The sequence below is a fragment of the Eschrichtius robustus genome, chromosome 20 (genome assembly GCF_028021215.1).
Source record: "Eschrichtius robustus isolate mEscRob2 chromosome 20, mEscRob2.pri, whole genome shotgun sequence".
NCBI lineage: Eukaryota > Metazoa > Chordata > Mammalia > Artiodactyla > Eschrichtiidae > Eschrichtius > Eschrichtius robustus.
Window position 1 is genome coordinate 54,208,759 of NC_090843.1, and position 13,396 is coordinate 54,222,154.

At 40.0% G+C, this 13,396-nt stretch overlaps 1 protein-coding gene across 1 annotated transcript in view; it reads right to left on the minus strand.

The window, feature by feature from the left end:
* METTL16 (methyltransferase 16, RNA N6-adenosine) overlaps positions 1-13,396 on the minus strand; it is a 57,726-nt gene that overhangs the window by 1,878 nt on the left and 42,452 nt on the right. The window contains exons 7-9 of the mRNA XM_068530813.1: positions 12,342-12,411; positions 11,195-11,284; positions 115-288 (exon numbers count right to left, since the gene is read on the minus strand). Coding sequence (XP_068386914.1) covers positions 115-288; positions 11,195-11,284; positions 12,342-12,411 — 334 coding nt within the window. The remainder of the gene's footprint in view (positions 1-114; positions 289-11,194; positions 11,285-12,341; positions 12,412-13,396) is intronic.

Sequence of the window (13,396 nt, forward strand, 5' to 3'; positions counted from 1 at the left end):
AGACCCAACGCAGCCAAAGATAAACTTTTTTAAAAATTCAAAAATAGAAGAAAAAAATAAAAGAAAAAAGAGATTATTATAAGTACTTCTTCAATGTGCTTATTAACCAGGTACCTTCAGATCGGTGAGAATTTTTTCAATCCATGTTGTCACAACTACTATGCCTTCCACTGTCTCAGAGCCCAAAGACGATGCTTTGAGGGATAATTCTTTCATCACAGATTCCAATACTACAAACGTAATGGGTTTCCTTGGCTTCTCTAATTTTCTTCGCTTACTTGGTGGTGACTGAAAGAAAAAGAAGGCATGGGAGAAGAAGAAAGGTTATCCAAATAATTAAATCTCATGCCTTATAATGAATTCAGCTTGGGAAATTTCCATGACCTCTGCTACCAATCACAGAGCACTAAAAACACAAAGGCCTTTGCATATTTATTCTTAATACTCAAAACAACCCTGCAAAATGGGTTTATCATCTCCCCATTTTACAGAAGGGAAAAACTAAGATACAGAGAGCCTATGTAATCAGCTCCAGGTCACACAGTTAGTATTTGTCAAGTTAGGATTTGAACCCCAAAGCCAGGTTCTTTTCTGCCATACCATGTTGCCTGTGTTCTGGCTATCAGGATGTAACTCCCCCACTTATTAAATGTCCTTAATCTACCTGTTGTGCCCAAAACAGGCCTGTGCAAGTATTTCTTTCATGGCACCTCAAGGACCCCAAGGGCATTGTGTTCTTTTCTATAAAGAAATGCATGGCTTAAAATCACCACCTTGTAGCCTGAGTTTATACTTGCCAAGGCTTGAAAGAAAGCAGCTGGTGAGCCACAGCTTGTGAGATCACGTGCCAGGAATGACCAGGGCCACCAGAATTGCATGGGCGGAAAAGGACGCTGAATCTTGGTTAACATTAGGGCCAAGCCACTGGCTAGCTAAGCACTGCCTCTCAGCTGGGGTGAGGGGACACCAGTACCGAAGAGAACAGTGGATTTGAAAGCTGGTTCCACATAACTCAACGTTGTCGTCTTTCTTTAAATTTCAAGCTTGGAAAGTGATTTACACTCTACCCACTAGAGGGACTCAAGTTCCATTTTAAAAACCAAGTGACACTGCTGTATTTAAAGTTTATTTCTTTAAAGTAAAAACTTGCTAAATTTTTTTAAATGACTCAGTTAAGACCAGACATATTATGGATACTTTAAGAGACAGACTTGTAGACAACTTTTATCAAAACTTGTAAAAAATTAAGCTAATTCTAAGGTTAATGGGTCAAAATGAGCAGGATTATAAGAAGAAAGGCTCAAAAAAAGGAAACACCTAGTCAGCTTTGAAGATCTTTTCCTAAAAAAAAGCCTGTGATAATTGTGCTGCTAACTCCAGTTCTGCCTGGAAACAGTGACAGAGCACGTCCATATACACACACAGTCAGGTCCAGTTACTGGGTGAGGCCTTATAGGAGCTAACCAGCAACTCCCTACCCCACACATACACAACAAAATATCCAGTTTATTCTATGCTAGAAAACTTTTAGATGGTATTTCTTAGAAACAATCTACATTTTCTCTTTATACCAGATATTAACTAATAAAAAATGGAAATTAAAGAACAACAGAAAACAAGCTTAGAAGAAAAGGACCAAAAACAAAGGGTGTGTGTATGAGCCAGAAGCCTGCTCTTGAGAAATGAATGGTGGACTCTAAGCCCTGAGTCTGAACTTGCTCAGTTAATGTTTCAGACAAGATGAGACAAATTCATGTTGACATGAAGATAGTAGTATTGTTATTACTCAATCACCCAGCATAAGAAACATAATCTCTACAATTACAGAAAGCCTAACACTTTGCACTAAGGAGCTTAAGATATGATTATTAAGCTGGGGGTGAAAAAAGATGGTGGTGTTGTAGGAGGAGGATGGGGGAGAAGAATCAGATTCCCTTTCCACTTCCTGACATCCAAGGCTGTTAACATGGAAAGGTCACCGTCACAGGGCCATCCCTGACAGCACACCAAAGGTCATCTACAAATCTGGCTAAAAGGATAACGCCCCATCTCTCTTCTGACAGAGCTCACAAATTCCAATCAGCAAAGTGAAGATATTGCTGTGTTTCTCATTTCCTGCACTATTCTTCTCCAACAGTAAGAATGGACTCATCATCATTTCTAGAACTAAAGGAGAAAAATGCATCCTCACCAAACTTAACAAGAGCTCTATCAAGGATCCACTTTACAAGTTCTAAGGGAGTCGGAAACAACAAAACAGTTCATTGCCTTGTCATACCAGTACTAAAATGAAACCCTCTCTATCTCATATATGGATCCTTTACCCTGCATCCTGGCTCCAGTGTTGCATATACAATGGTCAATCAACAAACCTGGTATTTCTGAAGATTTTTAGTGAATTGTTTTAATACACACACATATTCTCAGGATTGGTTTAGTTTTACTCTATTATAGAAACTAGGTAGGCACTCAAAGAGACAGATAATTTATACTTTAGGAATTATCAAAGTTTTATAGCAATCATTCCTCTCCCTTTCTCGTTCGTACTGTAAATTCTTAGTAGGCAGGGCCAGAGTAAAATACAGGAGCAGGTCTTAAAGAAATTAATAGTTAAATTCAACCCCACAGGTTCAACAGTAGGTAACTGTATATATACCCTGTTACAACACCAGTAAATAGAGGCTGTCTGTTTTTCCCCAATTGAGATGATCTTAATTTGCTAATATGCTTTTAAATCTCAAACCACAAATATTTTCAATGAAGAGTTCTACACTCAAACTGTCATAACATAGTTTAGAAGACAAAGTAACATAAATAATTCAACATTTTAAAGCATAAATTTAAAAATCAATAATTTACAATGGTTAATTCAGTTTAATTGAAAGAATCAGAAGGTGAATTTACAACTGGTTTTGGATTAGAAGATGAACTACTGTATTACCCAGCTGAAATTACAATGTGAAAGAAGTTTGGTGGGGAGTCGTAAATTTGTATTGCTTGAACTGCAAGGATTCAATGAATAAAAATCAACAGGGGGAGAAGCGTCAAGTGTTACTAGACTGAAACCATAAATTGGACAAAAACAGTTCTTCAATTTTTAAAATATGCTTTACCTAGCAGAGCTGTCTTTAAATTTCTTAAATCCTCACTCTTACATTAATTTCTAGATCTCAGTGGTACAATTAGTTAGGAGACTTTCAAATTAGGTGTAACCTGACACAATTCCGTGTAGCATGTGTTATGCTGCTGAAGCTCTGCTGTTAACTACAGCTAACGCAGAAACTCCCAATGAAGCCACAGGCTGCATGAAAGCTTTAAGAGCTCCCTCGTATCTGCAGGAAAAGAAGGGAGTCATTCACTAAGATCTGCTGAGCATGAAGCCACAGCCTCCTCGTTTAGACAAAGCAGCTTCTAGAATGGTCTGGAGGGGAAAGGAGTGCTCTTGGCTACTGCACTGGGGTCTTCCCTGCTCTACCATACTCTGAATGGCTACTGCCCCAGGTCCTCCAGGAACAAGCAGAATGTCTGTAAGCTGTTATTCAGCACAGGCTGTCATTTATGGAGAAACAAAGCCAAGCAGCCAACACTGACACCTGGCTGGAATACACACAGGAGGTGCGCTGGGAAGGACAGTCAGACCATCTTGCCTTATTCAAATGTGTATCGGCTCTGCTGCCATGAAGTGGACAAAATATTTTGTTGTCTAAAAGTGTGGCTTCCTTATAAACAGCCCAGTGGCATTTCTGTTGTTACCTAATCTGACAGGTTACTGTTTTTAAAATGTCCTTGTAATCATTCCTAGATATATGCAAAAACAATAAAAAGTAAAAAATCAAGGGGAAGAAAAGTTTATGTAGAATGGTACCTATCTAAGGAGGGGCAGCTATAACTACACGTGTATTTCTTTATATTAAAACAACCAAACAAACAAAAAACAATGGAAGGATAAATTATAAAATCGTTTAAACAGTAACCCGAGGAGAAGAGGGATTGATTGGGGTGAAAGAGACAAGAGAAAGAAGCTAGATTTCTAACTATATCCTTTTCAATATCTGATTTTGAAACGATGGGTAAATATCTTTTACAATTACAAAACAAAATTAAATAGCACAAAAAGAGGCAATCCCTAAAAATATAAAGTAGAATGAAACAAATGAACGTAACTGTGTACGAACTTGGTGGCATAAACCCACAAAAAGGAAACATTCCAAATGACTTTAAAATCCATCATGAGACAGTCCCCAAGGACAAAAGAATGAAAAAAAAAAAAAAAAGCTATTTTCACAAATCATTTGGTGACGTTAACTTTGAGACTGCCGTGGTGTATCATGGGCCAAAACAAATGAGTAATTAATTATGGTCAAGGACTGAGATTTCTGGCATGGAATTTTTCAACAGGAGACATAGACAGACAATTGGTTAAGTTAAGTAGAAACTAAATAGAAAGTCTGAACTAGGATGTATTTTATCTTGAAAAAGAAAATCGAAAAATAGTTGCTGCCAGCTCTGGGGAAGAAAAAAAAAAATGAACTGGGAGCAACCTGTCATACTAGACAGCAAGGGAGCTACCCAAGACCCTAGTATGATAAGACGACTCAGCATCCAACTTGAATAAACACTTCATGGCCAAAGATGGGACATAATCTGTGCACCAATAAAGATAATAAGTGTAACAGACTGAAAAATACTGAAGTGTAAATCCATGAGTTCATAATAGTCTAAAAACAAAACCTAAACCACCCTCTTTGGTCACTTCTGGGAGATGCTAGGGAACCACTAACTCATTATTCTTTTTTTTTTTTTTTTTTTTTTAATAAATTTATTTATTTATTTATTTATGGCTGTGTTGGGTCTTCGTTTCTGTGCGAGGGCTTTCTCTAGTTGCAGCAAGCGGGGGCCACTCTTCATCGCGGTGCGCGGGCCTCTCACTATCGCGGCCTCTCTTGTTGCAGAGCACAGGCTCCAGACGCGCAGGCTTAGTAATTGTGGCTCACGGGCCCAGCTGCTCCGTGGCATGTGGGATCTTCCCAGACCAGGGCTCGAACCCGTGTCCCCTGCATTGGCAGGCGGATTCTCAACCACTGCGCCACCAGGGAAGCCCTAACTCATTATTCTTAAAACTGAAAAGTAAAGCAAAATAATCAAGCATTTATCCTGCCTTTACCAGATGAACTGTACCTCAATGTAACCAAATAATTGATAAGGGGAAGTTTCTCTTTGTAAGTACTTTGGCAATAAATAAAGAAGGAATAATAGAATCGGAATATCAACATTCTGCTACTCTAAATGAATTAATGGATCCAGGCAATGATCATCAATGACTGCTCACATTGCAAGAAGACAAAAGCAAACATTATGTGCCTCCTGATGGAAGTTCTGAAGCATACCACCCACCACCTAGAAAGCAGTCTCCCCCCACCATCAAGACTGTACAATATCTGATCACGCCTCTGGCTCTAACTGCCAATTTACAGGAAAGACAGGGTCTGAGGAACACGTTAACACCACGGAGATGCACTCAGAAAAATCCAGATGTAAAAAAACTCTATAGGACAAATATCTCAGTTTCTTTAACAAATAAATTACAAGGGAGTGGGTAAGCGAAGGGGGAAAGAGGGGGTGGACAACCAGACTAAAAGCAATTCAAAGGATATATCAATCAACTGCAACACGTAAAACTTAGTAAGACTCTAGTTTGACAAACTTTAAAACATTTGAGACAGTAAGAAAAATTTGATCAACTATACAGCCAACATGAAGGAATTATGAATTATTGTGGTTATGTTTTTTTTAAAAGAATCTTCACCTTCTACAGATAAATATGAAAACGGTTATGGATAATATACTGTCTGAGATTTGCTTCAGAATCATCAGGGCAGTGGGAAGGAGTATATGGAATACAGATGAAACAAGAATAGCCATGAGCTGTCAACAGTTAAAGTGGGTGATTGATAGGTAAATACTAGGTGTCTTCCTAGACAGTCAATCGACTCAATATTAAAATTATTTAACTTCAAAAACTAAAAACAAAGATATATATTATGGAATAGAATACAAAATTCAAATGCATATTAAAGAGAAAAGAAGAGACTTCACGAGTACAGAGTGCTTCCTGGGAAATTCTTTATTGTCGCCTTGATGCCCAGGGATTTGTCAGAAAACATTTCCTCCTACAGCTGATACTTCAGTCGAAAAGTCTGAGAATCACTGTACCACATCATTTATTCCTTCATTTTCATTCATTTAATAATTATTATTTGAGGACCAGACACTATACTAGGTTGATGCCACATAGAAGACACAATATGGGCAAAGAATAGTGAACACAGGAGCAGGATCCCAATATCAATTTAGGAAGAGTGAGGGCAAACTTCACAGGTGGCAGTATCTGAACTAACTTGATAGATGAGAGTCTGATGGTCAGAGAGGAATCTCTTGGAGAGGGATCAGAGAGCAGAAGCTCAGCATTATTGGGGCATCAAATATGGAGGTGGGTGAGAAGGAATGGTAGGGAATGACAATACAATATATTTTACTGAGCATTTACTATATGCCAGGCACTGTGTTAATTATATTTAATCCTCAAAACCCTATGTGGTAGGTACTATTATTACCCCCATCTTATAGATGAGGAAACTGAAACTTAGAAAAGTAACCTGCTCAACATAAAGCTAGACAGGGGCCAGCACACAAAAGGCTTTTTCTATACACTATGCAATAGTTTTGGCGTTATCCACCATGCCACAGTCAAACAGAATACCAATACAAACTACTAGGTCACAAGGAAGTTCATGCAGAATACAAATGACTGAAAGAGGTTAAGTCCAGAGAGATGTCTATGGGCTGCATGGTTAAGAAGGCTTTATGCAGAAGCTGGAATTGAGCTGGGCTGCAGTGGAGGGAAGTTCAAGGGAAGGATCAGAGAAAGGGCTGTGAGCAAAGGCTGTACAAAGTCAGTTATGACTCTGGCATCATGAGAAGACCGTGGACTTCTAATATTGTAGAAGACAGTACAGTCAGGAAAACAGGGAGCAATTAGGATGGAAGGGAAAGTCAAAGACAGATTTGGGAGGCCCAAGGAGCCACTGAGGAGCTATACATTCTTTGAATGGTGAGTTTAGGATGAATCCAAGTGACTGTTACATGGAAAGCTGTTGGGATGGCCTATAAGCAAGGTGATGAAGGGTTGCCTGAGTAGGTTAATATATGGCTAGGCTGGAATAAAAGGCAGTCCTTTGGCAGTACAGTGAGTAGGAGCTTAGGCTGTGAAATCAGACTAATCTGGGCTCCAACCTGACTTTTTAGGGCCTCCAATTTCCTCATCTAGGAAGTGGGGACAATACCACGTACTCGACTGTTGTCAGGTTTGAATAAAATGACATAATGTGTGTGAAGCATTCACATCACAATTTAAAGCACTATACCCACTGCTTTAAATCTACTATACCTACTAACGTCCTGCTTGCAATGCTGCTCCTTAGTAGAAGTCCTACATCATTCCTTTTAACATTCAACAAATACTTATCAAGCACCAACTATGAGTCAGACACTGACAATTCCTCCTCCGTGAAGTCCTCTCACACTAGCCCAGCCGGAACCATTTCCTTTTCTGAACTCCCTAAGTCCACACCATTCTGGTCCCTACCATTCATTTCATTACTTACTCATACATAAAATTTTCTATCACTACTTCACATGTTTTTCTCCCCCATAAAACTAATCACCATAAGGTACAGAAAATGGGATCTTATTCCTTCAGTATTATCACAACGAACATCACACTTAATAAGGAAAGTAATTAAGAGGAGGAGCCTTAGCTTTGGTTTTGGTCAAGAGCTCAGCTCCCTAACCATCACGTCTGTTTTATAGCACAATATACAGTCTGGTATAGTACTGGTTTTCTAACCGTGTCTTAACAGCAGAATCCTTTCAATAAATAAAATTAATACACAATACTGACAAAAGCAGATCAGCTCTGTTTAAAATGAGAGAGAACCCTGAAGTACCAGCCTTACATCTGCCCCCAACTGTCATCCCCTGGGCACCAACACGGAATCCCTCCTCGGTCTAGAATTAGTTTGAGAAGCTGTGGAATAGTACGTGGAGCACTATCAGAAGAGCCCCACTCGGACACTAACAAGGTTACGTAATTAATCTGACCTGTTCCCTCCATTTGTTCTCCAAAAAGCCCTCTAGTTATTACTCCCTGGACAGGAAAGACCCAGGCTCAAAGGAAACGTCTTGAACCCAGGGAGGTCATTTTTTAAAACCAGGGTTCCTGGGCAATGCTCAGACCAAGAGTGCACAATTTACTACGGCTACATTACTTTCCCTTTTTCTTTTAACGAGTGTCAAACTTCTGAAAGCAAAGCAAAGCAAACCTAAAATAATGCCTTGAGCAACTAGAGGAGAAGCTCGGACAAAGAGGCATTATAAGTGGCTTGTTAACATTCTGTAAAGAACCGTCCTTACAATATGCTTCCTTATATTTGTCATCAGTCAGAAATGAATGTACAAAATTCTATCAACACTAGGACTCGTCTTTTTGCTGTTAAAATAAATCCAGACAAGAGCAATGGGCTTAGTGTGGGCACCTGAATCAGAAGTGAACTAGAATTTTTCAGCATTCAGCACCAACAGAAACGAATCAGTAGGCCTGAGATAAGTGAAAACATTAGTTGCCATAGTAACTTGCACATTTACCCTAAAAAGGCGGGAGTGGGGGTGGGATGGGGAAGTAGGTCAATATTTCTGCTTAACTAGCTCTAGCCCTTGGCTTCCTCTCCTCACCTAAAGCAGCATATCCTCCTCCCTCCCCGCCACTGACAGGAGCAAGAGGAGGAAATGAGGTGACCATTTCAAAAAGCAAGGAGTGGGAGAGGTCCAGGTAGAGGGAAGGAGAACCAAGAGGACAGTCCACTAAAAACGTCCCGAGTGCCTTGGGACTACCCCTGGGAAAGCAGATGCTGATCAAGGGCACCAGTGCTAAGAAACTGTTGCTGGGTTACCACAAATCAGAAATTGCCAATTTCCCTGTAGCAGTTTAAGTGTACCTAATGGAACACTTGGGAATGCATTATTAACAACTTTGGGTTGGGGGTAGTGGTGGGGAGGGATGAGTACTCTGGCATGGGAGAAACCTGAGGCCCTTAGCAAGAGGCATTCTTTGATGGCTGAAACTATGAACAGGGCTCAAGGACAGCCTAAAAGACAGGGAGGGAGGGAGCAAGGAAAGTAAGCTGATTTTGCTACCCAGAAACATAGTGCTCTTTGATACTCTGATTTGAAATAGCTACTAATCCAAGAGGGCAAGGGTGACGCTGGTCCCTGAGATGGCCTGAAGAGTGCCAGAGCTCATTACCAGCTCTTCTGCCTGCGGTACCAACAAGTGCAGAAAGCAGGTTAAACAGAAAGCATTTGGAAACAGGTGCAGTCCCATTTTCCTGCAGCTGTTAGTGTCTGCACAGGGATAAGCTAGGACATTACTAATGATTTTAACCATTTGGTGGGAAAGCCCTAGTGTTGTTCTAGAAGACAACAGAAAGGATAATCCCTCAGGGAGGTCAAAAAAGCAGAACCATCTTTTTTAACCAGTGAGAATTTCAAACACAAACCTCTAGATACCCTACTGCATGGCACAGAGGCAAGTCTAGGCTTCCATCGGCAGGCCAATCACACTTGACTGGGAAACTTATTTCAGTACAGCAGCACACCTAGCTGCAGAGCACAGGAAGGAAAGGCTCAGTTTCAAATCTGAGCTCATGTATTCAGAAACATCTGCAAATCATCCCCTTGTACTTCTGCACATGTCTCTACTCCTCTGCCCTATGGGAGAAGGAAAGAGCCTCATAGACACAGCAACATTTAAGAGAGGCTCTGGAGACCAAGCGTGGCCAAGACCTTGGGAGAGGAGCACCCAGAACAAGCCTGTGGTGTGGACAGGGGATTAGAGACGGCAAGGTACCAGGTACCTAAATACCTAAATACCAGGTATTTAGGCCTCCGTAAATACTGTGGGAAGAAGCAGCCCACGCTGAGCAACGTGTGCCTGAACATTAAGGCGGACAGCTCCAGGCAACAGTAAGTCAATCATTCTTCCAAGGGAAATGTGAGAACAAACAGATGCTATTCTATTACCACCTCTTAGCACGGCCCAGAAAAATTATTCGGTCTAAGCAGTTCAGAAACATTTTTCTTTTGCATATAGCAGCACAGAGGACAAAGAGAATTTTGTGGAACAAATCATGTTTTAAAACGTTCTATTATGGAAGAATGTTCAAGCTCAAGCACATGCAAAGTAGACAAAATAGGGTAATGAACTATCACCCAGCTTCAAAACTGATCAGTATTCCAGTGCTAATCTTAAAGCCGAGACAGAACCCTTCACTGGAATGATCTCTAAGTTTTACACATCAAAAGCCTGCAACCCCAAATGGTAATTTCTACATCCACCAGGAACCCCAGGAGATAGCTACTCTAGGAAAACAGCAGTGTTAAGAGAAAATAAACAGACTTCAATTTCAGTGCTTGAGGAATATCTAACAGAATAATCATACCCACAAAGTTTTTGTACCTGAATTTTTTAATTCCTAAAAGACGCATTTCCAATTCATTTATGTCTGCTGAGTAACAATCAATGAGTTGCACAAACTCACAGAGAAAGGTTCCACAGTCACCACGGTCAGCCTTCCAGGACCATGTCTGGTTTACAACCACTTTCCATTCTTTTTTTTTTTTTTTTTTCTCCAGCTTCATTGAGGTACAAATGGCATATATCATTGTGTAAGTTTAAGGTGTACAATTGTGATGATTTGTTGCACAAATATCGTGAAATGACTACCAAATAAGGTTAGTTAACACCTCAATCACCTCACATAATTACTTTTTTTTCTGTGGTGAGAACACAAGATCTATTCTGTTAGCAACTTTAAGGTATATAAAATACAGTATTGTTAACTATAGTCACCACGCCGTACATTAGATCCCAAGAACTTATTCATCTTACAACTGGAAGTATAACCTTTGACCAACATCTCCTCATTTCCCCATTGCAACCCCTCCCCTTTCCATTCTGACATAAGCATTTGGGGCAAACTTCAGGAAAACAGGACAGTACAGATTTAGTTCATTTATGACCTACTAAAACCCACCATGTGCTGGAATTCAGAGAAGCTACAGGAAGGTCTCTACTTACTGGTACTGTTACATCATCATAAAAACTCCAAGCCAAAGCCCACCTCATTGTCCGACCTTGGCAGAATTCAGTGTAGGTGACTTTAGGAACCTGAAACCAGCAAACACAGCGTCTCATCATTCTAGTAATTCTATGTTTCTGGCTCCTGCCTCATGTTAAATTATATGTTGGTCGTTCTTTTTATCAGTTAACAAACACTACCATCCAAAAACAGTTACGCACAGCTGCCTAATAATCAATGAATAAATTACCTCTCAACAAAGTTGTGGGCTTTCTTCCTGCCATAAAACACAAGAGAGAATTTATAGTTCTGGCCTGAAGGTCCAATATATGAAACACTCAAAACACAGCCCTTCAGAGAACCACTGGTAAAATGATTCAAATGTTCTTTTGTTTTCTTTTGTTTAGGAAAGAGAGCCTCTAAGGCCTAGCTAGACACAGCTATCTAGTCTCCCTTTTGTCTACCAGATTTTAGGAAAGAAAACAGAACTACTTTCTAGCTGTTACAATTTTAACAAAGAAAAGGTGTTGTGGGGAAAATAGGATGAGTAGAATGTCAGAGAGAAAACTGAAATCAGAAACTTGGTTCTACCGCTGAACCCACATCTGACCCCCTTCTCTGAAAAGTCACCCTGCTCCTGCCTATTCATGCCCAAACACCATAAACTGGGAGGGGAGTTGGGGAAGTATGTATTTGTCACCTGCTTTTCAAAACAAAAGCAAGGGGCTGAACTTGTGTGGGTCACACCATAGGAGGGTGAAGATCGCACACCGGACTGAAGATCATTCTGGTTTCAGCTGTTCGTTGATAACTAGACGTGTGACCTGGAACAAGCCCCTTAGCTCCAGTTTCTGCAGTTATAATGGAGTCAGATGTGGGGTCAGTGGTAGGCAGACACCAGGTTTTTTGATGTCTGGTTTCTCTCTGACATTCTACTCATCCTGTTTTCCTCATCTTTTCTTATTGGTCAAAGAAGGCCTTATTTTAATAATTTATAAAAAGTTCCCTTTAGCCCCAAAATTACAACATTAAAAAATAAACAAACAAAAAACACATTTAGAGCTTTTAGGTATAAAGGACAGTTCTATCTATACTCCAAGTACCATCAAAAGTGGATACACCAGAATAGTAATGACAAAGCCTTACCCCTTGTATTCGAAGTTCTTCCTTCAGAGGAGCCAGGCTGCATTTCTTTCCCAGCATACAGCTATACCACCTGGAGGGGGGAATCAGGCAAGTCAAACACTGTTTATGTGGTTATACGTTTTTACAGTTAAGCATTACTCAAGTGAAAAAGATAAGAGTAGCAAACAAATATTGAGTTAAGTTACAAGTGACAATAACAAGAATTGTATCAATAGCCCAAAGCAACTTAAACAAAAAGCCACTTAGCCTCTCCAATGATTTTAGTGCTGTATGTATGTGGAAAGAGAGTAAGAGAGAGAGGTCTCACCTGCAGTGTGCTCAGAATGAAGGTCATTTAGCTTTGGGACAGAAATTAGTTAATAAACAACAGTAAAAACATGCATATACACCCCCACACACACCATATTAAAAGAAATTCTGAAATCTAGCATGAACCTGTATTTTGAGATGCACTCACTTGCAAATAACTTAAGAATATATATTGCATTAAAGTTTCAACAGAACATGAAATCAATTTCTTCTATAGCAAATACAAATCCAGAAGAGGGAGTATGAAGATGGAGTGAACTGGTTAAAAGGTAAAAGGACAGACTTTATTTCTTCTGATTATTCTAAAAAGTTTGCAAAGTATAAAATTTATACAGGACTTCTGCTTCAGCATATGAAGGATTAACTAGTAAGAAAATTGCCCTTCCACCATAAACTAGGAAACTGGACAAAATATATGAAACAATTTTTCAGACACTGGACAACTGCAGTGAAGACCCATGATCTCAGAGAGAAAAACAAGGTGAGCCCTGTAACTGCCAGAGCTTACTGCCTGAGGGAAATTCCCAAGCTGCAAAGTAGGGAAAGGAAACTAAAACAGAACCCAATAATCTTGCTGAATTGATGAGACAGAGACTGGAGTTCAGAGAGGCTGAGGAGTAAGAATGTGAAGGGCAAAATGTAAGAGGAAGGAGCTGCATACGGAGAGAATTCTGGGCACCTGCAGAGGAGGTTGCTGGAATATTCTGCAGAATGATCTACATGTGTGGGGTGGAGGCTAGGGAAAG